Source organism: Gasterosteus aculeatus, chromosome 8, assembly GCF_964276395.1.
Source record: "Gasterosteus aculeatus chromosome 8, fGasAcu3.hap1.1, whole genome shotgun sequence".
NCBI lineage: Eukaryota > Metazoa > Chordata > Actinopteri > Perciformes > Gasterosteidae > Gasterosteus > Gasterosteus aculeatus.
Window position 1 is genome coordinate 19,862,954 of NC_135695.1, and position 27,575 is coordinate 19,890,528.

Sequence of the window (27,575 nt, forward strand, 5' to 3'; positions counted from 1 at the left end):
TGTTTACCGATCGGACGTTTCCGTCTCCATGGAGCCTGTTTACCTGCGCTGTTGCTCGGTGACGTTTCCCCCCCCCCCCCCCCCCCCCCCCTTTATGTCGTCAGGGATGGCCACGCCCCTCACACCGCACACCGTCTGTTAAGGTAGTAGAAAACAACACCGGCGGGTGCAGGGGGAGGGAGGGGGGGGGGTCGCCTTTTAGATTCCCCCCCCCCCCCCCCCTCCAACACCATCAGCAGGGCCCCCGCGCGGAGAGCCGGGGGCGCATTGGCACAGTTTCGGGAGTTCATCTGTATCTATTGCTTCTCGGAGGTGTCACCACCCCCCCCCCACCGTGATAGAAGCGTGGCCACCTTAAATGGAATGCTGACATAACGAGAGGCATTAGTCCCCGCCCCCATCCGAGAGGACTACATGAAAGAAGTGTCTCACCTTCCCGTGCGCAGCTCACAACCGAGACGCACACCGGCGCGCACACAGCGCACAGGACCGTAACCGCACGGTGGATATTCGAGTGTTTGGATTTATCGCAGAGATCTTTCTTCGGTTTTTTTGGTTTGTTTCTGTCACCGCTGGTTGTTTATGTTTACATGCCAAAGCTGGGGAAACACACCGCAACACGACACACTTTCGCGCGGAGCTTTAAAGTTATCGCCACGATAATTGGTAAGTGCGTTTAAATATGAAATCCAGTTCATTTTGTTTCATTTTGCTGTCATCGCGTGTGCGTGTGTGTATGTGTTCATTTGAACCGGTTAACCGCGTTACCCGTCCGCGGTATCGTGTCAGTGGGTTAGGAAATTGATTAGGAGACCAGCAGTCAATCGCGGATCGATAAAAGCGCGTTGTCGAGTGATTGGATGAGCCACCTTCCATGTAAATGTCGTGGACATGATTAGCTTAATAAGGCCCGGTATCGACGACGGGAGAATGTCACCGTTACTGTAAATTATCTTTAGTGTGTGTGACAGTAAGTCGTTGCTGATGTCCGCTGTTTTTAGCAGCGCAATAACGACCTTTATTACATGGAACCGCAGCGGGGACAACATGCCCAGAGTATAATATGCTCATTTTATGGCTTTGCTCGGAAGAAAAAATGAGTCATATTTCTGACGGGTGAAATGTTTGCTGTAATGTCCGAATTGCATTGTGCAAAAGTTGCAAAAACTTGCAAGTTGTTTTATTGTCGAAGTTCCTCATTTGGCCGCTGGGTGGCGACCGAGTATCTCCTTTACCACGTTAGAGCCCCTAGCACTCTTTTTAGACACAATTTGGGAACGATCACCAATCCGTCCCTTTGTACACGTCTATGTTCCTGTACAACGTTTTTATCCAGGATCAAGAGAAAAACATCTACGGTGCGTGTTTCATATGCACGCATATTATTTCCCCTTTTAAATGCCAACCTCTGTGTGTGCTTCTGGCCTGCTGTGCAGCCTACTATCAGTTTACAGGCATCCTGGTAATATATGGCATATAACCATAACCATAGCATTCACTGGTTAGTCATTACGCCGGACCTAATGGATCGACTTCCTTAGAAATAATAATTAACAGCGAGCGAGTTTTTTAAAGGACCGCGGGCCTCAGTTTAGGCGCCGCTGCTGCGCGCGGCTCATATTTTCGTCCTCCGCCGTAATTTATTATGAATGGCCTAAACTCGCCTGCCCTCCACGTGGGTGTGGATACCTCCTCGCCATTGGCTGAACCCGGCAGCGTTCTCACGGAGCTGTGCCGTGATTGGCCCGGGGGGGGCGCGGCCGTCGGCGCTGTGGGCGTGTTTCTATCGCCGGTGCGAGTGTGATACTTTGTGGACAACGTTCATCGTCGATATTTCACTGGAGCCGCCGCGGGGACGAGTGCGCAGTGGAGAGCCTCTCTCTCCCCCTATCTCTCTCTCTCTCTTTCTCTCCCCCCCCCTCTCTCTCCACTGACCGTATGAGGCGTCGCAGCTCGCGGACCGTCGAAAATAAAAGCTCACTAAACACCGAGAGGAATTTATATTCTTTTTTTTTTTCTTACATTTTTACGTGCCCGTTTTTTGGAAAGGAACCCGTGTGCGTAAATGAGCGTCCGTGGCGTGTTTGCTGACAACATACTCGCGTCTCCGCCGGGCATTTACCCGTTTATGTAGCATTCAGGAAGACTCTCGCTTGCAACAAAGAAGCAGCAGCAGCAGAAGAAGAAGAAGACGCAACCAAAGGGCCGAGCAGAGCGAGAAAGGGAGCCGCGTTTAGTCGAACCTTCCTGGGGGAATATTCTCATGGTATCGAGCGGACAGAAGACGGACCGGGTGTTATTCAGACTCTCGGAGACGGCTCTCTGAATGCTGCCTTTGAGCAACGACCGGTAGCCAGCCGTCCACCTCCCCAACCCCCCTCCTCCTCCTCCTCCTCCCCCAACACCCCAGCTCCATCTCCGGCTCTGCTCGTCTCCCCCCACCCACAACTTCCCTCTGAACCACAGGTTATCGGATGGACCAGCACCCCAGCGCCCGGAGCTGCACCAGTCGCGGGGCTTCGTCCTGTGAGGCCGTCCCGACGGAGCCCTCCATGAATCTGTACATCCACTCCACCACCGGCACACGCTTCGAGCTCTCCCTCCCCCAGGAGGAGACCGTGGACGGACTGAAGAGGAGGCTGTCGCAGAGGCTCAAAGTGCCGAGAGAGAGACTCGCGCTGCTGCACAAAGAGACGTGAGTTATTTGTTCCGCACATTTACCGTAATAACGAGACTGTTCCGCAGTAGGAAATAATAGATGCGCATAGATCCGCGTTGATGTGCGTATCCCCCCCCCCCCCCGGGCCTGCAGCGAGGTTCTTTAATCTGTGCTTTCGGATTCATGCGAGGCCGATCTCTCTCTCTCTCGGGGGGCTTCAGAGGGAACCTCGGCCGAACCGCTGGTCGATACGTTCAAGGAAAACTACCGAGCACCGGGAAGCGAGCGCGTGCGCGCGCGCGCTATTGGAATTACGCGCCGGTCACCGGCACCGCATCGACGAGGCGCATCGATTCACGTCCCCCATCCATCGTTATGAATACTGGAGCCTGACTGAATTAACTGATGCGGCGCGGACTCGGGTCGCCTACTGCCGTTTAATCCCCCGTGTTTCTGCAGCGCAGGCGTCCACGTTTCCCTTAACTTGTGCCTCGGGTGGTGGAAGGTGGAGGAGTCCTGCGGGTGGTGCAGATGGAAGTGTTGCACTCCTTCTCGCATAAAGACAGCGCGGCTTGGACAACTTCCCAAAAGCTTTTAATGACCCAACAACAGTGCAAGTGTTGTTATGCAAAAAAGAGAAAAACCGAAGTGGCTTTTAGCATATGCAAACAGTCAGTATTGTGCCCCCTCCCAAGCATTGTAATCACCCACTAAATCACATCATCCCTTAAAATCTGCCCCCCCTCCTCTCTTTAAAAAAAAGAAAAATCCCCTCCTGCTCCTCAAACAGGAGACCTGCAGAAGGTCGAGGGGCCTTTGTTTTCGGCTGCAGGGGAGTGTGTGTGTGTGTGTGTGTGTGTGGGGGGGGGGGGGGGGGGGTTGAGATTTGGGTCATGCCTGTGCAGGAACGCCCTCCACGGGGAGTCGGTGCATCGTGACCAGAGAGTAGAGAGAGAGAGAGAGAGAGAGACCTCCTCCTCCTCCTCCTGGAGCGGACGCTGCTGCTCTGCACCAAACGTTTCCTCCACCATCACAGTTGGGTTCTTGAGCGACCGGCGCGCCGTTCTCTCCACACTCGCAAAGGGGACTGTGGGACTTCTGCTCCTCGCTTTGTTGCGACTCCAAACAGGGAAAGAAGAAGACAAAAAAAAAAAACCCCGCTCTGCTCCACTTAGGCGAGTGGCAACGGCGGCAGATATATGCACCGCGAGCGCTCGTCAAGCTCCACTCCGCTCGGAATTGAAACGTGACAAGCCGATCAATACTTCTCTTTCATGGTGCTTTTCAGACGCGGCTCTTTTCCAAACTAGTTTTCAATTCTGTCTAGCCCCCCCCACCCCCCCCCCCTCCCTGGCTGCAGGCTGTTTGTGTGACTGAAGAGAGAAGCCGTTGTCAGCACAGTCTAATTATCTCCTTCTCTTCTAACCCTTCAGGCGACTAAGTTCAGGCAAACTCCAGGACCTCGGCATCTCCGATGGGAGCAAGTTAACGCTTGTACCAACAGTCGAAGCAGGTTTAATGGTAAGGCCCACCTGGCTGGGACAAAGTCCTGATCATGCACGCATTCATGTTTTTGCATGTTTAGAATATCACCATTTCTGCATATTATTTAATACGTTCTTTTCCCCTCCGTGCAGTCTCAAGCATCAAGACCCGAGCAGTCAGTGATGCAAGCCCTGGAGAGTCTCACGGAAACTCAGGTGAGCGGCCGTTTATGCAGCGGTGCAACGTGGTTGCAATGCAAACCGAGCGTATGGTCTGCGTGTTGCGTGGGCACATGGGAGGCCGTGGCGGCGTCGGCGTGGAGCAACAGCCACATGGAAACGGAAACGGAGGGGAAAGCGATTATCTGAGCCGGCGGGCAACACGCCTCTCTGTGCTGGTCTAACATGCGCCTCTCAAAGCAGCCGAGCCAGACATTGGGACATAATAAGCAGCAACACCCCTTGTATCCTAGTAACATCTGTGATGGTGCGTGTGCGAGAAACCAGGAGCTTAATAAGATTTGACGACCAGCAGCGCACATGACAGCCACTGCCACCTTCTGCTGATGCCTTTACTGTAACCTCCCCCCCCTCCTGCTCCCTTTAAAAATAATTCATGCTCTAACACACACACACACACACACACACACACGCACACAGGCACGCACAGGCAAGTTTCCAGGAAGTGTGCTGTGCCCGCAGTGTAGTCTCACTCACTCAGACAGATAGTGCCGGATCATCGGATGACAGCCGCCTCGCTCGCTATTAGCCCCGAGGTTCCTGGAAGCGGGGCCCTCTTGCGTCCCCCCCCCCCCCTCACAGGCCCGCTGAAGTAAAGGACGCGTTTGAGTCAGCGTGACGCGATTCGACCGAAAAATGATGATGAATAGCGAGAGTAAAGTATAGAGAAGCAAAGCGTTCACACAAGAGAACGCAGGCGTGACGTACGCCGCACGCTGCAGCTGATTGACTGACTCACAGCTACTTCCTTTTTGCGGCGTCGGGCCGACGCTGAGATGTGCGTTAGTGCGCCGCAGAGCCATGACAAAACCGGGGGGGGGGGGGGCGAGTCGGCCCGGAGAACGGCGGCGTGCTCCAAGGGTTAGATTAAGGGGTTATCAGGTGACTTGGTCGCTCGCCGCCGCAGCGGAGTTCGGTCCGCTCCTTCCTGGTGGGAATCCTGGCCTTGTGGAGTGAGTGTGTGTGTGTGTGAACTCAGCAGGCGCCTCGTGGCGCCGATGACTGCGTGTGTGTGTGTGTGTGTGTCCATCATGTGTTTTGCTGCGTCAGCCAATGAGCGAGGGACATTTGAATCCACCTCCTGACGTAGTTTGCTTTGGTGTGTTTTCATCTCGAGGAATTCATTCCTCTTCTTAATTGATGACGGGGGGAGGATATAGATCGCATAGAGATTAAGGATCTGAGTAAGATTAGAAAAATAGGAACCCGACCCCCCCGACCCCCCACCTTCCTCCTGCCTCTGGATCAAAAATCAATCAATGCACTTAGCTCTTAAAAGTCTCCGACATGATAACTGATACGCCGAAAAATAGCCTGGGGGGGAAGAGGGCGCGCTGCTCGCTGTGCTGGGCGTAGAAGGAGCGGGTGTCAACCCCTGGTTGTTTAACACCCCCCCCCCCACACACACACACACACACACACATACGTATTATTTTGGTCATGTGAAGTCTCATTTTCCAGATCGGGTGTTTTGCCAGGAAGCGTGTGTGTGTTCATGGAAGGAGGGGGGGGGGTAAACGGATCACCCTATGGCGTATATGTTTCAGCGGGAGCATGGGTGACCTTTAGCAGCTAGCAGCTAGCCGGCCGGCTGAGCAGAACACGTCTCTGGACGCGTTAGATTAAGAAAAAGGAGCCGTCATGTGTGTGACTGTTTTTCTCTTTTCTTTGCTCTCTCCTGCTCTCTTGTTCCTGCCGAGCAGCCCTCACAAGGGTTTGCGTGTCTCTCGTTTTTGACCGCCATGTCTGGCTTCGTCAGCGGGCACCACCCCGGGTCCTCCCATGGCACCACCCCGCCCTCCCGGGACCTTTTTCTTTTTCTTTAGCTCAACATCTAAGCTGCGTCGAGCCGCCGCCTCGCGACGGCCCGTCACAAATACAGTTGCCCGTCTCCTCCTGTCTGCTAAATAGAGGTTGTGTGTTACGCACGCACACACACACACACACACTCTCACCACACCAGAATTGTTAGGATATATTTAAGAGGATTGAGTTGAGAGAGTGTCTCGTACACTTGCAAGACAAGCGGCGAAGGGGAAATGAAAGCCCCCCCCCCCCGAGCGTGTGCAGACTGTGACATGTGACCATTGATCTCGCTGTTTGACAGAAAGGGAAGGATTATGTGTCCCTCCCAGCACACGGGGACTATTTGCTCATTGATGCACATTGATGTTAGAATAAAAGCCAACCAGGCATCGCGCACCCCCCCCCCCCCCCTCCTCCCCCCCACACCGATTTCCCCCCCCCCCTGAAGCAACCACTTCTTTGTTCCTGTCTTAAAGCATGAGCACCAAACCTGCCCTCAAAACACACAACAATGATGGCGGGTCCCTCTTTAAGGCCCCCCCACACACACACACGGCCATAACCGGTCACCACAGAGTGTGTGTGTGTGTGTGTGTGTGTGTGTGTGTTAAACAGCTCAATGCAGACGGTCAATACATTTTTTCTAACGCCTCATCTAGATTGTAGTTAATCAGCAGGATTGACACTACTGGAAATCATTGGAGAGTAATTGTACGCCGGCTTTGGGAGTGCGAGGAATAGAAAAATGACCCCGACTCAATCAATTGTTGCTCCATGTGAGAGGAAGCTCCTCCTCCTTTTTTTTTTCTTTTTTTTACAGCTCCTTGTGTCCTTCTCTGAAATGAAGGCTTTTTATATGCCGGCGGTGTAAGAGCGGGTCCGTGCTCTTTGGAATGCTAATTTGTTTTGTTTCCGGACACAAATGAACGCGAGAGAAATTCGTTTTGTTGCAGGACGTGTAAATCAAACGGAACAGAAGACAACGGCGGTCTGACGGCCTCTTTAGTCCGCGCTAATCCGGCGCCTTAAATTGCTTTAATAAGCTGATCACGCGGTATTCCTGCACCTGGATCACTGATGCTTAAAAGCACAGGCGGGGGGGGGGGGGGGGGAATCAAGGTGTAATGTGGGGCAATAAAGAGATGGCTGGATTTGCGGGGGATCACTATGGTCATCCCGTTGCCCCCCTCCCTCCCGTACCCAATCTACCCGGAACACGAGATGCTTCCTGAGTCGGTTGGCTTGGGGGGGGGGGGGGGCTTCATCATAGGAATCGTCCTGAAGTCTGAGATTCTGATCTCTCTCTTTTTCCCTCCCCCGGATCCAGGAGACTGGGCCATGGCCAGCTGGTCATCTGCCCCCCCACTCTGTTTCTTATCAGGTGGTATTACGAGAGCGGTATTTTTCTAATGGGGCCTTTGAAGAGCGCCCCGTGGCTTTTTTTCTTAGGGGGGGGGGGGGTTTAAATGCCCCAGGCTTTCTCTTTTGGGTCTCTTATTACATCTTTAGCCTGTGTTTGTTTGATTAACTATCAATAGTATCAAGTTGGTTAACTATCAAACTTCAAACCTGCGAGTCAACAGGTGAGCCGCCACGTTGCCCCCCCCCCCCCCCCCCCCCCCCCGACCCCTCCATCCTCTTTACTCCGGCACAAAGCTGCTCAGTTGCTCATGAATGTTGGCTCGGTGCTGCCGGCGCCCTCCGTCCCCTCCCTCTCCCCTCGCTTCCTGCCTCGCTCCTTATCTCCCTCCCTTAGTTCGCTTAGTGTGCAAAAGACGAGCGACTGCAAATGAGTTCCTTGAACCGCGGGGACCCCAATAAACAAAACTGTCAGCCAGAGACGTCGAAGGAGGAGGGGAAAAAAACGAGGCAGAGGCAAAGAGCCAGAGGCAACGCTCTCACTGAATATTTCATCACCCCACCACCACGCTGACACCCTGCCCCCATCGCCCGAGTCCTCCCCCATCTCCATCCCTTGCTCTCTCATGCCACCCCCCCCATCACCGCATAGCTACCAAAGCCGCCCGCTAGACACAAAACACCGCCTCCCGGGCCCCCGCGAACTGAAACAAAATGGCCGACGGCTGCAGGGTCACCGGCTTAAAGAGGAGACAATAAGTGGAGCGGCGCTTTATCAAGAGGCTCCGCCCCTCCAGCTTCTGATGAGCACACCTTGTTCTTCAGGCATGAGCTCCTCTGCTCCCTGCATGCCACCTCTGCTGCGTCAGAAAGGGAACAATGAACGGCCGCCGCCCCCCCCCCACCCTACCGGGTCGGCCTTAACACAACAAAAGCGGGGGGCCCTCCACACCCCCGTCTCCTGTAACAAACCGCCACGGACAGCCCGCTCCTCTCGAGTGGCTAATTTGTAGCCCGCCATGTGGTGTTTGGTGCATTTCATCTGGGCGGTTTTGAATAATCCACGGTGGTCATTATGAGGGTAATCAAGCCGTCCCTGTTTGTCCTGCTGCCACTCGCGCGCACACACAAAGGCCGAGTAAACAGCGGCGCCCTGTTTGGACTTGGCCCGGGATGCCATCTCGAATGATGTGGTCGTGTTTAGCCACCCGATTATCACACACATCATCTCCTGCCCGCGGCTAGCAGCTAACGGCGCTGAACAGCTGAAACCGCGCAAAAGGACGGCAACCGCGCTGAAAGAGCCGCAGGTTTTTAACACCGTGGCGTTCCTTGACGGCCGTCAGTCACAGATGCATTAGTCGTCTCTTTCTCCACCTACCCCGACGTCTCACACACACACACACCTGGTCCCTCAGGTGACCTTTTGTACACGGGAGTTTCCTCGGGTGATCTCAGGTAGCACCCTGCCCTCCTCCCCAGCTCGCACCGCGCCCTGCGGGGCTCATTGTCTGAGCATGGCGGTGTGATCACGGGGGTGTGGACCAGACTGTCAGCAGGAGGGGCGGAGCTTCTGTTAATCCGGCAGCAGCCTTTTTATTTTAATGCTGATTTCTGTTGATTTATTTAAGTGTTGAAATGCAGCCATGAGATAGTCGTCTCCCCCCCCCCCCCCTCACCCTTTCCCCTGCCTCTCATCCCCCCTCAATGTCAACACCAATGTGCAAAGGTCACCTTAGCAACAGAGGCAGCGGTCGATAGAGAAATAAATACGCAGAAGAAAGGAGGGCGGAGCCTTGGTGAACTACGGGGGCCCCCCATCTCACGAGCACACTCCAAAAAGGCTGCGGGGTCTTTGTGCGGGGGCCTGGGGGGGGGGGGGGCGTCTTTGTTTGTATCCCTCTATTACTAGTTTTCTCTGCTTTGTCGCCATCGCTCTTTCTCTCGTCCTCTTTCTGCCCCCTCCTCCCCTTGAGAAGCTTTTTTGGGTGTCGCTTGTGTCTTCCTGCCCTCCCCCCCCCCCCCCTCCCTTCCCTCCGGGCCTCTCTGGGGACCGAAAGCACACAGGGCGGTCCGGGTTGGCTGAAACCTCTCTTTTGGACGGCGGTGTCACTTCCTGTTTGCTTCTATCGGAGGTCGACTCGAGGTGTCAGGTTTGCGTGGGTTCTTTCTGACCGGTGAATGACCCCCCCCCCCCAAAAATCTCGCTGCAACGGAGCCGCAGGCATGTGGGGGGGGGGGGGGGGGGGGGCGGCGGCGGCGGCGGCGGCAAGTGGACTTTTGTTGTCGAGTGTGAATCCGCCGGCCTAGTCGACACTACTCGTCCGTCCGGGGCGGCGGGGGCCTCCGCACTCGGTCACTGCCAGAGCTCCAAAAAAGGGCAGCCCTTCCAGATCCGCCGCGGACAATCGGCCATTCTGTGGCGGCGAGGCGGGCGGGCGGGCTGCGTTTCCTGGGACGTGGGACTGATTTTTTCAGGCCCCGGGCCAGGCAGAGGGGCGGCCTCTGTCTCCGGGCGGAACGACACTGCTGACTAAGAACGTGTGTGTGTGTGTGTGTGTGTGTGTGTGTGTGTGTGTGTTCCAATAGGTCTCCCCATCCGCCGCTCCCCAGCAGATGTAAAGAGGCCAGTGTTACAGAAGGGTGATTGATTGCGCAATGGACTAATGTGCTGTGTGTCTGTGAGACGGGGAGCTCAAAGCTCTGTTGTGCGCATTTCAACCGCCATCCACGGTGCAGGCTGTTCATTTACAAAGGAGGAAGTCAATATGCGTGGGGGGGGAGTTTTTTTTTTTTTTTCCCTGTCTCTGAAAGGCTTTGGCAGTCTGTACGTAACGTGGATGCAGAGTTTCTAACACCTCTGTGCCAATAAATCATGCGAGATTTGCTCTTTTTTTTTGTTGTTAATGTGGCAAAGCTGCTGCCCTGGTGACGTTTTTTTGTGTTTCTCAAATGCTCCTTTTCGTCTGCCCCCCCTTTCAGGTCAGTGACTTCCTGTCCGGCCGCTCCCCCCTCACCCTGGCCCTGCGCGTTGGCGATCACATGATGTTCGTCCAGCTCCAGTTGGCGGCGCAGCAGTCCAGCGGCCCGCAGCTCCAGCACAGGCACCTCGTCACCCGGGGCAACGCGGAGCCCGCCGCCGGGCAGCCCGCCGCCGGGCAGCCCCGCGTTCCCCACCCTCACCCGCACTCCCACCGCCCCCATCACCCGCAGAGCCACCCCGCGCCCCACCTGCCCCAGCCCCACCTGGTCCCGGCCTCCCCGTCCTCCCCGGGCTCCCCTTCCTTCCCGCTGCCCTCCGCGCACCACCAGCCGCTCCCCCCCATGTACCACCAGTCGCCCTCCCCCGCGCACTGTAGCCCCCCGCCGCCGCCGCCGCACTCCCCTCGCCCGTCCAACGTCCCCGCAGGACTTTTCCGCTCTCCGGCCGCTCACCACCACCACCACCACCATCACTACCACCAGCCTTCCTCAAGCCAGCCGGGCCAGGACGGCGGCCAGGCCAGCCCCGTAGCCCCGGTCCTCTGCCCCGAGGTGAGTCTGCAAAAGGCCGTCAGCGATCCGCGGGGTTCCGTCGTATCTAACGTGCTGGACACTAGCGCTTAGCACTTAGCGCTCTCGCGAACGCACAATGGAGGCCGTTGTCACCATTAACGTGACTAAATTGATTAGTGGGATATCCCGGCAGCGTGAGGGCGATCCCGTGGTTCACTCGGGTCCGAAGAAGTTCTGTGTGTGTGTGTGTGTGTGTGCGCTTCCAGACTACAGTGCACGCACTTAGTCATCACTGCTTTCCAAACAAGTGCAAACAAGCCAACACACACATTAAAACCGGGCGTGCACGGCATCCCCATAACCTCATCCTTCTGAATGGGACGCGCTGGGGGAAAAGGAGACGAGGGGGACTTAAAGCGAGGCAGGTTTTATGAATCAGACTTTGTTTTTCTCGTCACGTGGAGACTTATCGTTAACTGCGGGGTTCTCGGGCATCCGCCATAAAGCTTTCACAGACGTTTGCTCTTGAGATCGCCACAGGGAACACATCCACCCGTCCCCGCCGACCCGAGAGACTTTCACTACCTCCTTGAGCGTGCGGCCCGTGGAAAGCGAACGAGAAGCAGATGTCAGTGGACCAATGAGGGGGGGGGGGGGGAGGGGGGATGGTTCATAACTACAATAACAGAAAGACGGGCCCGTTTGCTAGTGAGGAGGGAAAAAAACGGCCCTTCGTCATTAGGCTTCGACGCACACAAGCACGCTGGCCTTTGCCCGGGTTTTCGGTTTCACTTTCGGGTTTCAGCTGAGTGATCCGAGTTAAGCTGAGGTCAGGAAACGGGGGGGGGGGCGCCATGTTTGATCTCTCTCGGGTTTGAGGTAACAAGATGTAGGACGGCACAAAGCTCTGTTTCCCTCCTCCACTTAGTTCATACACTGCGTGTGCTTGTATAGGAACGTATATGTTAGCACTATGCTAACACAAAATGTGATGTGTTCTTTGCCCCAAAGACTCAATTCTAAGCCGTTCCATGCTTTTTTTTTTTCTTTCTCCAGGCCAGCTGCAGCCCCGGCAGCCCCAGCAGCCCCGGCGGCGGCAGCGGCAGTCCCTCATCACGCTCCCGTAAACCCGGCGCAATCATTGAGAGCTTCGTCAACCACGCTCCCGGAGTCTTCTCAGGGACCTTTTCAGGTGAGAGGACACTTAAATGTCCACTCGCAAAAGAACTGGGACATCCGACACGTCGTCCCGGCGCGGGTCCGTGTTGGAGCGGGCAGCTCGTGGACATCCGGCGTAACGCTTCCTCCGTCTTTCCTTCCCCGCAGGCACTTTGCACCCTAACTGCCAGGACAGCACCGGGCGTCCCAGACGCGACATCGGCACCATCCTGCAGATCCTCAACGACCTCCTGAGCGCCACGCGCCACTACCAGGGCATGCCGCCCTCCCTCACCCAGCTGCGCTACCAGACCCAGTGCGGCTCGCCCGCCTCCCCGTCCCCCTCGCCGCCGCCCTCGCCCCAGGTCGCTGGCGTGGCGGGCCTCTCCGCCAAAGCTACCTCCGCGCCCGCCGGCAGCCCGAGCGTCGCTGCGCCGACTCTCCACCCGCTGGTGCAGTGCCAGAGTCAGATCCGCATGTGCAAACCCCCCGGTGAGTGACCTCGAGCTGTGTGTGTGTGTGTGTGTGTGTGTGTGTGTGTGTGTGTGTGTGTGTGTGTGTGTGTGTGTGTGTGTGTGTGTGTGTGTGTGTGTGTGTGTGTGTGTGTGTGTGTGTGTGTGTGTGTGTGTGTGTGTGTGTGTGTGTGTGTGTGTGTGTGTACTGAAATCCACTCCTATAACTTGAATGAATGAATTGTCTTCTGTCTCTTGCACGTCCCGGTTCTGTTGGGATTATTTTGCACCATTTCCTTGTTCGAAAGTACGGTTGAAGTGAGATTAAGTTGTCAAGTTGTCTACATCTCCTGGGTTTTGATGGGCGGGGGGGGGTGTTGATAGAAGTTGCGTTACAAGATACAACCTGCTCAGTCAGGCGGAGGTGGCTTTGTGTTTACTCCCCCCTCCCTCCCCCCCAAGCCTGGGCCGGGTCATGTTTAGATTAGATGGTGCTTCGGGTGATTAAACCTTAAAGAAGAGTAGGGGGCATGTAGGCATGCACGGGCCGGACTTAAACCCCGACGGGCCCCTGATGCCCCTCGTGGGGGGGGGGACGGGCGTGCTGGAGTTCTGACGATCGCGTTAAAGAGTCTGGAGTTTTGAAACCTGGAGTTTTTAGGGCCCCGCGGAGACACAGGAAGTCGCGTGTCAGGCAGATGTCCAGAGGCGAGAACGCTCGGTCGGTGCTGTGAGGTCAGAAACTACATTGTCCTCCTGGATGTGTTTTGAAAAGTCCGCCGGTTTGTGTTTTAATATTGTCCTTTTTGGTTTGGTAAAGCGCACGAGCGCACCGTTGTCCCGCTCCGGCGCTGTCCCTTGTTTTCTGGCCCTCGGTGGCGAACAGAATGGAGATTTTCTTGGTCCCGGCGTGCCGTGGGAAGGTCCACCGTGCCTGTGCGTCACCCCGGGGGCCCTTGCTAGTGTCCGGTGAACAGTTGGAATAACACCGGCTTAATTTTCTTAACTCACCCCCGCTGTCCTCACCCCTCTCTCTTCGTCTCTGCCCTCTTTCCACTGGTCAATGCCTTCTAATAGATTTATTACAGCATTCGGCTCTGTAAAGAATTTGCTTTGTGAAGTAGAGGGCAGTTAAAAGAGGTGGGAGGAGGAGGTGAGGGGGGGGGGACGGGGGTGTAAACCACAACTCTAAGCCTCCATTCATCATACGGGTGTTTTGTATCCTGTCCATCGGCCCCACTGATTAACCAACGGCAAAGTCGCCTGCACGCGGTGCGCGGAGGGAAGCTGCTGACTGAGCGCCCTCAGGCGCCTCCTTATCAGCCCCAGACGTACTGGACTTACTGGCCGCGGCTTAACGCCGCCTTCAGAGGCGGGAACAACCGGCGCTTCTCACCTGCCCGAACGTGTGTGTGTGTGTGATGTTTTTAAACTGCATTAAAACAGCGTCTTGGAAGTGAAGTGAGGAGGTAGAACGCCGCTCTCGTGCGTCCTCCGGCTTTCCTCGCAGTTTTGCTGATTTTGGGGTTTGTCCCAACGCTGTGACTCGTTCAGGAGTTTCAGCAGGAGGTGGGAGTTTGGGGGGGGGGTGTTTAGCGTGGCCTGCCAGGCTGATTGTTAGCTAAATTCCTTCACTGAGTAGGTTGGACCTCCCCTCCCCCCTTTCTTTCCCTCTCGAGCCCCTTCAGCCCCCTGCCCGGCCAAGCCCATTGTGCAGGGGCCTGAGACGGCGGGCGGGGGGGGGCTGCATACAGGGCACCGGGCCGAGCCATTGTGGGGCACGAGGAGGGGAGGGCTACGGGATTATAAGGCGGCCTTTTAGTCCCACTCCCAATGCAGCTGCCTTAAACACGGGCCCGCAGGGAGATGTGTGGCTGGGGGGTGGGGGTGGAGGGGGGGGGGGTGTTAGTCTTCCCCTCTTTATTACATTACAGGTCATTAAGCTGACGCCTTTTCATCCAAAGCGACTTGCATTGCATTTTTGACCTGGGACATGGAGCAGCCGGGACTCGAACCGCCAACCTTGCGGTTCCCAGTACGGGCTAAAACCAGCCGAGCACATCAGGTGCCCTTTCATTGTCGACGGGGGGGGCATGCAGATGAAGTGGGCCGCCGGTGCCCTTTGCACCGACTGTCAGGCTGCTCAAACTCACTTGATTGGCTTTCTGCACTTTTCTCTGCGATTACTTGGTTGAATTCTTTATTTTCTTGATTGCCCTTTCTTTCTTTTCCCTGTCTCTCTTTAAAATACATAGGTCAGGTCTCTGAGTGCACCTGTCGACATTGAGCTACCGGCCCCGGCGCGCTTGACATTTGACCCCCCCCCCTCCCGGTTTTGAATACGATCCCGCGCTAACTACGCCGTTGTGATGTTTGAGCCCTTCAGCACGAACCCGTAGGATGGAGAGAGACGGCGATTCCCGGGGAGATTACGGGCCGACTTTACTGCAATGGGATTTTCGATTCCCCCCCCCCTCGTTCCCTTGATGCTGAGCAAACACAATGTTCTCTCAGCGAGACCACCGGACTCATCAAGGCAAACAAACAAACAACAGCACTAAGACGCCTGCAAATGAAGGCTGGTCTTTGTACAATCGATAAAAGGAGAAGCTACTTTAATCCCCCCTCCCTCTTCCATCCTCCGTCCTCCTGCCCCCACCCGTGTGGTAGTGGGGGCAGGGAGTGATAGGTGCTCCCTATCTCAACCCTTCACTGTGTTGCTGGGCTCAAAGGCAAGGAAGACCGACTGGCGCATCGATTATTCATAGATCGCCCCCTTCTTCCTCCGTCTGCTTTCCCTCTGCAGTATTTACCGCTTCAGGCGCTGCAGGGGCAGCTCGTTCCCTCTCTGGGTCCTTCAAGGTTCGGCTGCTCGCATCAGACCTCTGCACGCAGGCTTTGGGCCAGCCTGTGTGTGTGTGTGTGTGTGTGTGTGTGTGTGTGTGTATAGTCGGTCCTAATAATAGCCCTTCTGTCATAAACATAGTCTGGAGATCCTCGCGGCCAGCTGTGTCCGGCCCGGGCTCCGGTAATGACGCTGATGAGCGGCCACACACACACACACACACACACACAGACAGTTCGGTGTAGCTCCACATTCTTGGAGCTCTTGCCAGGACAAAGGCCAAAACCCACAGCCCCACCAAACGGCCCGTGTGTGTGTGTGTGTGTGTGTTTCCCTGTTCTTGAATATGTAGATTGAACTCTTGAGATAATTGCGTTTCGAGTGGACCACCGAGGTGAAACACAGAGATCATTTAGACTGAAACCTGCGTTTTGTGCATGTGGGCATTTGTTGGCGCCGCGCCTCGATGCATCGAGGGGTGTTGAGGCGGTGGGGAGGTGGGGGGGGGGGGGCAGAGAGGGAACAAAAGCCTCGGGCGGCCTATGTGGTTGTCACATGGAGCTGAGGCATCGGAACAATGGCTCTAATGTAGGAGAACCCCCCCCCCCCCCGTTCACTGGAGATGACGCGCTGCCCTCGCGCACAACGCACATGACACGTTTTGTACCGGGTGGGGGGGGCGGGGGCATCGCACACCAGCAGGAAGTGAAGAGAACAAACTGAATGACGTATTCTTCTTCTCCTTGTTGTGTCTCTGCATCGAGGCCGTCGGGTTCTCCGCTTTTCCGCGGCGAATATGCGTCTGTGGCGCCCGACGCGATGAGGGGAAGAAGGAGACGAAGCCCACACAGAGGCCGCCATTCATTCCGATGGAGCAGAGGAGGGAGGGGGGGGGGGCGCGATCGATTCGGGGGGGGGGTGGGGGGGGGGGGGCTGCTGCCACCGACGGCCGATCCTTTCACCCTCTGCCTCCATCACGTTTCGGTTTTTCTTCTGCTATCCCCCTCGCCCCTGGGGGGGAGGAATTCCGTAACCCATCACGCCAACCCAACCCCCCTCCCCCCCTCTCCCCCCCCCTCGCCTTCTCCTCTCTCGCATCCTGCTTTCTTCACGCTGCCCCACTCTCTGTCCCCGGGGAGACATGGGGGCAAGAACGGCGGGGTGGAAGTGTGTGTGTGTGTGTGTGTGTGTGTGTGTGTGTGTGTGTGTTGGGGGGGTTGGGGGATTAGAGGGAAGGGGTTGTTGGGTCAATGAGCTGAGAGAGGGGAGGGGGGGGGGGACGGACGCCGCAGCCATAATAAAGAATAGAAATAGCAAAGGAAAACCCAATCTCTCCCTCGCTCCCTCAGCTCACAATTTCCATTCGCTTGCATTTTCTATTGAAAGCCAATAGCGTCGTCCGGGGTCCCCGAGATGGATGGCTGCACTAGAGCTAAGGTTTAATCAATAGGTCTTTTTAATTTGCCATCGATCCGCGTTAAAAGCTACTGCGGTTGTTGCTGCCGGTGCTGTGTGTGTGTGTGTGTGTGTGTGTGTGTGCGTGTGCGCTCGATGTGTTCTGGTCGTGCATCAGAGGCAGAGACGGCTGCCGAGCTTTCGGGTTTATTGACGCGCTCGCCCATTATTTAATTATTTAATCCCCAGACAGATACTGATGGAGCCGGCTAATAGATTGCGGTTGCTTTCCAAGTCCTGCACCCGCTCCCCCACTCCCTCCCACCCCTTCCCCCCTCGAAATATGCGCATAAATGGAATTAGGGCCCGCTGTTGGGGAAAGCATCCGCGGCGGCGACGCCATCGGAGGGCCGGATGCCGCTATGAGCGCACTTAGTGTCGCCGAACCCTCCGGCTTGTTGACTCGCTCACGGGCCTCGCTGGTCGGTTCTCAAGGAGGTTGGGGTCCACGAAGGGGTTCGGCGTTTGTGTGTGTGTGTGTGTGTGTGTGTGTGTGTGTGTGTGTGCGCGTCGAGGTCGAGGCTCCGTTGCTTCACCACAACCTTCCAAACGAAATGTCGCTGAACGCCCGTCTCCCGCCCGTCTCTTTTCTGCAGGCGACCGCGTCCGGCAGACGGAGAACCGCGCCACCCGCTGCAAGGTGGAGCGCCTGCAGCTGCTGATGCAGCAGAAGCGCCTGCGCCGGAAGGCCCGGCGGGACCAGCGCGCGCCGTACCAGTGGCTGCCCAACCGCAAGGCCGGGCGCAGCAACAGCAACAGCAGCATGTCCAGCGACGGCTCCCTGGACCTGGACTTTGACGACTCGGTGTGGAAGCCCGACGTCAAGGCCGACTTGAAGTCCGAGTTCGTCATGGCCTGAGGAGAAGAAAAAAATAAAGGAGTGGAAGGAGCGAAAGCGTCCGACCCTGTGGGGGGGGAGGGAGGGAGAGAGAGAGAGGGGGCGGAGTCGACAGCGTGCGAAGCATCGCCGGGGGAAACTACTTAAAGAGATCTATTTGGAAGGAAACGGTAAATCAAAGCTGTCCATCGTGGCTCCGTCCCGGCAGACTTTATCCCCGTCCCTTCACACTCTCCGGCTTGGGGGGGGGAAAAGCGGCATCAGCCGACGCTCGGATTTGGACGGGCAACAACCGGACTCGACAGTGTACGCGACTTTTTAACGCTCGCAGAGACGACGCCTGAGCTCGAGCGGAGCAGGATTCAGTGGGCGGCGGCGGCGGCGGCGGTGGAGGTAGTTTTCTTTTCTAAGATACGTTTTTGTTTTTCCAAAGCGCACTCTGGACAGCAATGAAGAGACTCACACTGGACTTTTCACCGGAGGCCTCGGTGTTTCCTCTGGAAGGGAACCGCCGGACGATGGATTACTCCAGCGGGCGTTCTCATCGATCTCAAAGCTCACCGACCAGAGTCCAGTTTTTACGGGGTGGTTAAACTTTTCCTTTTTTTTTTTGTTTTCATTTTGAAACATATTATATTTTATAAACAAAAAAAAAAGAATATGTAGCATTGTTCACAAAGCATTCAGGTTTTCATATAACAGTTCAAAGTAGTTGATTTGCACATTTCCTTGATTTATAACAGCTGGTCAGAGTGCGAGGACGAGGAGGTGGGGCCTAAAACCGCATAAGAAATGAATATGGAACTATTGATATCAACCTCAGTGACATAGGGTATCGATAGGAATGATTAATAAGTAAACTAAATGAATTAATATTAACAGAAAGTGCTTTAGAGGATTTTTAAATCTTTAAAAATGTATATGGAAAAAAAAATAATCTATTTTTTATTTCTCTTCCTATCTGTTGTTTTCAAAAAACAACAAATACATCCATTCAATCATCGATTCATTCATCGGCTCATCCACGGATTAAACTGTAGTTGTTCCGCCCCAACGAGCGATACGGAAAGTCAAATTTCATCCAGCCCGCCTCATGTCTTACAGGCCTGAATGGATTCGAGTAGTTTGTGTACATACATGTGACAATTGGCAAAGGTTTATGAGGGTGTGTGTATGTTTGACTTTAAGTGTAAATTGATTTATAGACGGCCCCGCGTTTATGTCTCACGCCCCATCGTTTCTCAAATCATGCAGTGAATGCATGGGTCTCTACGTAATATCCCAACAGGATAAAGTTGCTTTATCACAAGTCCTCATAGTAACCATTGTTGTTTTTATCGGCAAGAGGTGGAGAAGAAGTGGGATCTGTATCCAGCATCATTATCTAGTGCCTCCATCTGTTGACATATCAGGTCAGGCCTTCCACAGTTCTGCTGCTGCACCCGGGGACTGGCAGTAAAAAAATAATATCAAACGAGAAATGGGGAGAGTGACTTTTTTTCTTTGCATGCAGAAGTGATAATTACACTGATCTTTTTTTCTATTGATGGAAGCAAAAAAAAGAACATGGTGCTGTGGAAATGAAGGTTAACAACATGCATGAATTTGAAGAAAATTAACAATGCTGCTTTTGTTTACTTTCTTTTTTCTTTTTTTTGTAATTTTGATTTCCTCCAAAAACGGTGTCCCGCTAAAAGTATTACAACGCAAAAAGAAACCAAAACAGATGAAGTTAAGTGTGGACACGCGTCTTGCTCAGCACTGGACATTCCTGTTGTGTGTCAACGAAGACGATGACGAGCAAAGACTCGCTCTCTTCCTCCACTCCCCCCCCTCTCCTCCCCCCCCTCTCCCCAAAGCGCTGGTTCCACCCCCACCGGGACCCTCAAAGGACCCAGAAGGCGTACAAACTTCCCCCCTTTTCTTCCTCCATCCGAGGCTCGCTGTACTGATGTACGGCGGAGGGGCGGCGGACCCTCGGTTCTGCCGTTGGACCTCAAGAGAAGCGCCTGGTTCCGTCTCTTCGTCCGTCTGTCCGTCCCGCCACAATCACACTCCCAGAGATTGCAGTGAGAGATTACCTTTTTTTTGGGGGGTGAACCTCATCTTTTTTTTTCTTCTTTTTTTTTTTTTAAGTGGCCTTACCTTTCACTATAAAAAAAAATGAGACAATGGGGGCGGGAATGTTTATTTTTTTTATTTTAAATTTTTTTTAAAACCTTCTGTGTGCATCGTTGTCATCAAGGCGCCATCTCCTGTCACTGAGGACACTGGGCATCTGTCGTTTAGTGCTTTTAGCTGGTGGAGTCTCTATTATGTCAAGGCTTCTGTGCCTTAAAAATGTCGCCCTCGCCGTGTCGGTGTCAGATTTAAGCTTGTTTTCATTGGTCGATACGCAGGACTGCGGCATTCGCAGCCACGAAAGTTTTTTTTTTTTTTAAAGGGGTGAAGCTTGTTCGAGCCTCTTGTCCCGTTTCTTCATTGTGTTGCCATGCTTGTTGGGTCTCCGTCGTCCGAAAAAGAAACCCCATCACGTCCCCCTTGACTCAAGTGCTCCCACCAACAAGCTGCAAGCGGCTACGAATCTGCGTGACGCATGTTAACTGGGGGGGGGGGTCACGCCGCAGTACTTAGACAGCGTCCTCTGAGGACTCCAGACTACACGCACTTCCTTTTTCCTTGGCTACAACATTATTAATGGACAATTTATCCCCCTGCCGCTCCCAAATTTTTATTTAATTTTGTTTTGTATATGTATGAACTATACTCTGTGTGTGCCTCACTTCTGTGTGAAACTCAAAAAGATGAAACTAAACAAAAAAGATGACAAAAGCATTACAGAGAGGATAAAAAAAAAAATAACAGTATGTTGGTGGAATTCTGATCACGTCATTTAAGTTGCCTGTTCTTTCTTGTAGCCAACTGTTGAAAATAACAGGATTCAAGAATACAATTTACAATGTTCTAGCTCTAGACCGGTGTAGCACATGTGTGACTGTATTAATTTATGAAACCAAAATGGTAACTGTGAATTATGTATTTCTTTGTACATTTTCTTTTTTAAAGCGGGGGAGAAGGACATAGCTGAGGCTCGTGTCTGGAAAAACCTTTCTTTTTATTTGTTTTTTATTTGGTGGAATATAACCGGAACAAAAACATGTTTCCGATAAAAAGGAGGAAAACAAATAAAAAAAAAAATGAGAAAATTGACACAAAAATGAAAAAATGTATGAATATATTTTTTTCTTAAGCAATACATTTCAGTGTGACTTGTGATAGAACATTTTTCTTTTTTAGGTAATAAATAAATAAAACAAAATGAATACATCCGGTCGTCTCCATGTTCATTACTGTTCAGTATATTTCATCTTGTATATTATTTCAACTTCATTATATACAGGAACGTAGCGGCGAGAAGATTGAGCGCAACTATGTGGGGGGGGGGGGACAACAGATTCACTTCACCGTCGCTATTGGCGGACGTGCTACGCGTGTATTTTGCGAAATGAAAGCGAGAACTGCTCGGGTTGATCTTTTTTTTTTTTTTTTAGACTCGCGTGACTGGAAACGCCTCTTTTGGCCTTTTCTCGTGCCCCCCCCCCCCCCCCCCCCCCTCTTTGTGCAGCCGTGGTTCTGGTAATGAAAGCCTCCCACACAGCGGCCTTCTGCACAGATGCAAACACGCCTCCTCCCGCGCGTCAGTGGCCTGTGGTGAACTCAGGGCGGGTAAAGTTTGATTAGGTTAGCCCGATCTTAGAGGACAAGAGCCCATTGATTAGCTCATGAATAGCCAACCGTTGCATTTCTCTGAAGCCACGCAGGTAGAGAGAGGACCCCACCAAATGTGGAGCGAAGATTTCGTCAGTTTCCCCGTCGTGGTGAGTCAAAGCCAAACCCGGCAGTCGCTTCGCTTCGCAGTCGACCACAATCACTGAAAGCTTTTTTTTGGGGCATTCGGCTCCCCACACGCACCTCTGGGAGCGGAATCTCAACACAGATATGCGAAGGTCAAACGTTAATAATGAAAAGAGGCAAACGCAGATTGGGACCTAGAAGGAAGCAGGACTTCAGATATTTGTGTCATGCAAAGAGAACCGTGCTCACGGTGATTTTTGTAATCGCCCAACAACAAAAAGTGGCTCGACTTGACATTTGTCAGTTGGCCGCGACTCAAACAAAACCAACCACAAGCATTCAGAGGCACTATCGCAGGTGCACCTAACCGACTTCTCTCAAACTGATTCCGCTTGCGGGAACGGCCTCGCGCGTCACTGGATGCGACGTGAGCAAGAGGCGCAGCCGGTGAGTTGCCTCGGCTCTCCAGTCATACTGCGACTACCGGGAGCCTCTTCTGAGAAGTCGCTGCCTATTTCTGACTGCAGCCTCAGCCTCCGCGCGGCCTTCTGCCGCGTTCTGCAAGCTCGCCGTCTGTGGATGTGACTGCCTGTAGAGACAGAAAAGTACTGAGAGTGAGAAGGGGGTGAGGCGGGGAGGATAGAGAGAGGGGGGGGGAGAGGGAGGCTCAGCTGCCACCGCAAACTGAAACCCTGCGGCTCTGGGATTGAGAGGAGTTCCGCAGAGTTGGGGTTTCACACGTCGTTGTGTGATCTAAGATAAGTCACACTCAGCTGTATCCTTCCTTCACTTAAAAATACTCACTCTCTCTCTAACACACACACACACGCACACACACATGCACACACACACACACGCGCGCACAAGCGTAACGGAAAATATTCCAGGATGCCGCGTAGCACGAAAGTAAGTATCATGTAGCCTTGTGCAGTTTGGAAAGTTCTCAGTATTCTGTGTGTGTGTGTGTGTGTGTGTGTTTGTGTGTGTTTGCCCTTTTCATACGTTGGTTCACGAGAAGGAATTTGCTGAAAGAAGCAGAGAAGAATATAAAGATGCAAACATCCCGCCGCACGCTGCAGGGATGGATGTGGGATTCCTAACCAATCTATTCACAATCAGACACACGTCAAAGGGAGATAGTTTGGCAAAATATTTGAGCACCCTTTGTATACAAATCACACACGAGTCGAGTGGCGACATAAACGTGAAGCTACTAGCGGTTAGCGCAGCGTAGCACACAGAATGGTAACTACTGGAAAACGGCTATACAGGATATTATTAAACTCTCAAAGTATCTGGGTTCCATCTCTGGGATCATCACAAAACGTATTTTGATTGGTTTTGGGATAATTTGTGTATTTCATACAAAGGCGGAGGAGTCTAAGGATGAAGCTAACCATCTTAAAAGCATCTTTCTCCTCAATCTTCTTATGGAACTCGTGTTTTCCTAAATTTCAGACTTTAACATCTTCTGCACCGTGTTGTCATCCGGGGAGAAACGTCGTTTGTCGCCGTAGCCGCTCACGCAATCGATCCCTTTGACATGAGGACAGCGGCTATCGTCTTTGCTCTGACGGAAAGCCCCGTCTGCCCCAGAGGGTCCTGCAGCGGAGAAGGTCGGGGCAGAACCTCGGCCTGCGCCGCCCCGCAGGGACCTTGTTGTCTTTGGTCCACTTTCTGTTCATTCCCCGCACAGCTGAAAGGGAAGAACGGATCTCTGTTTGAGACGCTACCTGCTGGATATTTAGGCAGCTGTGAGGCTGAAGAGGACCTTTGATATCTTATTCAGGCTTCACACACAAACACACTGAGTCCTCTGTGGAACCAGAACCATCAGCGAAAAACACACACACACTGCTCGCCGGTCCGTCCACCATCGGCGTGGGGACCTCGGAGCTCGACCCCGAGGCCCCGAGGGTGGAAGTGGTCTCGAGGTCACAGTAAGATAAATCCATGAAAACGGGTGAACAGGATGTGTGAACCCACCCAGACGAGTTCAACAATGAAACGAGAGAGAAGGAACGCACACTATTAGAACTGTAATGTATAAATGGATCAAGCTGCTTAGCAACAAGACAGCGTTCTCTCCTCACATGTACGGACATTTATTTAAAGACGCTTTTCAGACGGATTTGTATTCGTCTCACAGGCACAAGCACATCGTGCAGTGACCGTGAAACCCACTGTACATTGTGCGTGTTTGCAACTATTGTTAAACCTGTAAGGGTTTATAGCAAGGGGCTACTTGGTAACAGCTACTATCCAATGGAACTGGCCCAGCTGTTATGGTATTGCCAGTTTAAGCATCTAATAAAAGAAATGCATTGATTTTTATTACTCTACTGGACCGTACTGTGATGACGACGCCTCTTTGCACTTTGAGTGTTGCTGACACTCACAGATTTAGCACTTGGGTGGTTTCTGGCAACTGTCATATGTCAAATGATATTTTTCTTGGTCTCTCTCTCTCTCTCTCTCCTCTGAGAAGAAGATCAGGTACCTTTCCACTGTTGCTCCAGTGACCTTTAGCAGCTGTGTGGGGGGGTGAAATTGGCTGAGCTTCCTTTTACCTCACCCGAGTTCTCTTTGTCTCCCGCACTTTCTGCATCTCTCTCATCCGTCGCACATAGGAAGACGCCGCCCTCCCTCCCCTCGACGTGCAGAGCTGCCATGTTGCAAACTTCGCCGGCGACCGAGCTCGTCGCACAAACGGCGGGACTCCTTTCGCTCGCTAAAGACTCAGAGTGCAGCGGTTTGGTCGCCCTGTAACAGGTACGCAGCCACAGAACGAAGGGCGCCAGGGCCGCAGATAAGTGCACGTCTCTTTCTCCCCTCCACCCCACCCCCCCCCCCCCCCCCCCCAGGGCCCCACTTATTCAGCGACCCGACCATCCATCCCTCCACCCTCACCCGCCCCCACCTAAGTGAATGTGGCGCTGTGACTTATGGAGAGGCTTAACGGTGTGCTGAAACAGCTGAGGTCATGGATACAGGCGGAGCGCACGAATGCGCTGAATGTAAATGAGTTGGCCTTTCTCCAGCCTGGAGCGACCCCCCCTCACCCCCCCGCCTCCTCCCTCCCAGCTCCCCCAAGACCCCGGGCAGGGCAGGGATCCTACTTATCACCCCAAAGTATGTGGCACATAGGGACAGAGACTTATGGCTCCTCAACACAAAATAGAAAACGTGTTTCTCTCGTCAGTGCCGGGCCTCTCACCCCCTCCCTCCCTCCCTCCCCCCCCGCCCCTTCTTGTTTTAGCGCACGGCGAGGAAACACCCGTTGAACGCGTGGGTTCAACATAGTTTCCACTGAGCAAAGGTGAAATTCAAACCTCCTGCAAAAGGGAGTCAAAGTGAGCTGCGAGAGGGACGGAGCCGATTGGGTGTTGGTGGATCGCAGAGGAACCAGGCGTTCTCAGGGCGGCGTGTAAAAAAAGATTCACGTTAAGATCAACTAACAGACTCCAACCAAACCCGCTTCATCCTTTTTGTGCAAAAATCCCGCGTCACGCAGCATCGCACCACATTTACATCCCATTCAACAGTAAGCGGAGGTAATTGTGGGCCAACGGGTGGAGTTACGAGTGCCTGGCGGGAGTGTCGGTGTGTGAACGCCGCTGATGGTGTCTGTTTGACGTTGGGGGAAGCCCTGCGCCCATTGTTCACGAAACCCCATATATGGTAATGTAAACACGCCGCGTGACTCCTCTGGAGGGAGAATGAATGAACACAGGAAGAGCCGCTCCGGCAGGAAGTGGCAGCTGCTGCCATGGTAACAAACTGAAACCTGAAGCAGCTACGGGAGAAAGAGACGCACTGGCGTGACGTCATTTCTAGCACGCCGGGGCTAAAAAGGCAGCGGCGGCAGCAGCAGCAGCTGGGGAGCACACGCAGAGCAAACAAAAGATACAGGGGAGTTTCGAGTGCTTGCAGAAAAAAAAGAAAAATGGAGGGAGATAAGTCAATTTGTCCTTTCAAGGAAATCATTGCACTGGAAAATCCCCACATGTTCGACCACCGTCAAAGCAGCGACTACAACAATAGCGTATTGTGGAAAAGTGTGACTGATGAACGTGCAAACGTCCTCGCCGGTGGAGCGAAGCTGCGGCCCCGCGGTTCTGGCTTTTTTTTTGGGACGCCAAACCGAATACGGGAAGCAATCAGATCATTCCGCGAAAATTACGCTTCGGCTTCGGAGGGCAAAATGCGAACGGAACAAAAGCAATTATCACCACCAGCTGGAAGATGGCGCAAAACGGGGGGGGGGGGGGAAACAAACAAGGGCTTGCCGGCGTGCACGCACGCACGCACGCATTAGGGATGGAGCAAGAGATGCGAAGCCAGAAGCCAGAAGCCCGCATCTCATGCTGTCAATTTTTTTTTAGGTCATGGCTCATGTCGTAGCTCTCGCTGCCTGGAGCGCTGAAGCAGTCAAACTTGTTCCTTTATCTCTGCAGCGAAGACTTGATTAGAAAGTTGCTCTGCTTCCCTCGACTCAATATGTTCTGCTTCTATTAGTCACTCCGCTGACCCATTTAGTGCAAACAGTCCTTGTTGTCATTTCCGTGTACAAAACGGGGGGTGGGGGGGGGGGGGGGGGCATCAGCGACTCCCTCAGCTGCTGATTTGTTGTCAGGCAAAGAGCAAAGTGTCCTGGGCCGAGGAAAGGACTCCCCCCCCTGGACTCCCCCCCCGTGGCCTCCCGCCCCTCGCCTTTCACCCCCCCCCTCGCCGCCTAATTAAAAACCCTGCATGCATACAGATTTCTCCAGCCCCGTCTCCTCAGCGCCCCCCCCCCCCCTCCTCATTAGCCTCATCCTTTGCAATTAGACGTTGTTGCTTCACGCTGCTGCTGAAAAACCCAGAATGGTGGTTTTAAGAAAAGGGGGTCAGGTTTCTTTTTGGCCCTCGAGGCTTAAATCCATAGACAACAAACCTCTTAGAAACTGGGGAAGGAAAAGGGGGAATAATACAAGTGTGCGTCTACGGGGAGGGTGTTCGGGGGAGGGGGGGGGGGGGTAGCTTTTAGGGAATGAGGCACGTGCAAGGGGATGGGGGGGCTTAAGAGGAGGCGTGTTTGCATGCAGATGGGGAAGGCTGGGCAAATCCACTACTCCCCCCCCCCCCACCCCCCCACCCCCCCGCCCTCGATGGGATTCCGATCGCCGGCCCTATAACCATCCAGACAGCCCCCCATCTTGCGACAATTCTCCAAAAAGGTGCTTGTGCCTCGTGGGGTTTAAGCTCCTCAGAAATGTTCTTCCAGTAATTGTTCCCCCCCCCCCCCCCCCCACACACACACACACACACGCACACGCACACGCACACGCGGGGATGGAAGCGTGAGATTGTTCCATGTCTGTCAGCGGTTATGATTTATGAAGCCGAGTCTCTCAGAAGAGCCACACGTTGAAACATCTGCGTCGGTGTCACTGAGCGGCGTTCTGGGCCGTCAGCAGTTGCCGCGCGCAGAAGAATTTTTGCTTTTGTTGAAATCGTTTCGTTCCGATTTGTCGGGTCAGTGGCAGATGAAGCGAGCGCACGGCTGTGCGTGTGTGTCGTCGTCCTCGCTGATGCTCCTGGATTTTAACAGGTTGCCTTACACTCTAACTAGAGGATTAGAGGTTCTTTAGGTCTGTAAAGGTGCTCAATGCAAAATCGAGACACGGATCTTAATATGGAAACGACTGAGCTAGAGGCTCGCAGCTAACAGCGCTAACAGCGCTAATCGGGTTTTCCACAGGGGTATTCATATATATTGGCTGCTATATTTAATGCTATAAACTATTCATAGATAGAACAGAACTGTGATTCATTGTATGAGATGTTATCTCTCAGGAGACAGACTATAAATGAACAGCAACAACCATGAATCTGGGCCTGGATATCAACACTGAGAGCAAAGGAGCACACTGAACAGCGACGCACA

General features: G+C 53.7%; 1 protein-coding gene and 1 long non-coding RNA gene across 3 annotated transcripts; both read left to right on the forward strand.

Annotated features, from left to right (window-relative positions):
* Positions 1-413: 413 nt before the first annotated feature.
* Positions 414-21,118, forward strand: midn (midnolin). Of its 2 annotated transcripts, none has more exons than XM_040184848.2 (8): positions 414-666; positions 2,467-2,695; positions 4,093-4,180; positions 4,297-4,359; positions 10,531-11,082; positions 12,100-12,235; positions 12,370-12,693; positions 17,550-21,118. In XM_040184848.2, exons 1-8 carry the CDS (start codon positions 591-593, stop codon positions 17,810-17,812), a joined length of 1,731 nt encoding a protein of 576 aa, XP_040040782.2. In that variant the 5' UTR covers positions 414-590; the 3' UTR covers positions 17,813-21,118. The 2 variants fall into 2 exon arrangements, with proteins under 2 accessions (XP_040040782.2, XP_077964763.1); XM_078108637.1 differs by lacking the exon at positions 414-666 and adding an exon at positions 1,730-2,349.
* A 373-nt stretch (positions 21,119-21,491) lies between these two features.
* LOC144411487 (uncharacterized) lies at positions 21,492-23,657 on the forward strand. Its single transcript, XR_013468667.1, has 2 exons — positions 21,492-21,669; positions 23,105-23,657. It is a non-coding gene; the product is annotated as an uncharacterized LOC144411487 (long non-coding RNA).
* The last annotated feature ends 3,918 nt before the right edge of the window (positions 23,658-27,575 follow it).

Excerpts from the sequence above, each read along its gene's own strand:
- midn (XM_040184848.2), top strand. The coding sequence starts at position 591 with ATGCCAAAGCTGGGGAAACACACCGCAACACGACACACTTTCGCGCGG. Across the intron at positions 2,696-4,092 it reads GCGCTGCTGCACAAAGAGAC|GCGACTAAGTTCAGGCAAAC; the intron begins GTGAGTTATTTG and ends CTAACCCTTCAG. Across the intron at positions 11,083-12,099 it reads CCCCGGTCCTCTGCCCCGAG|GCCAGCTGCAGCCCCGGCAG; the intron begins GTGAGTCTGCAA and ends TTCTTTCTCCAG.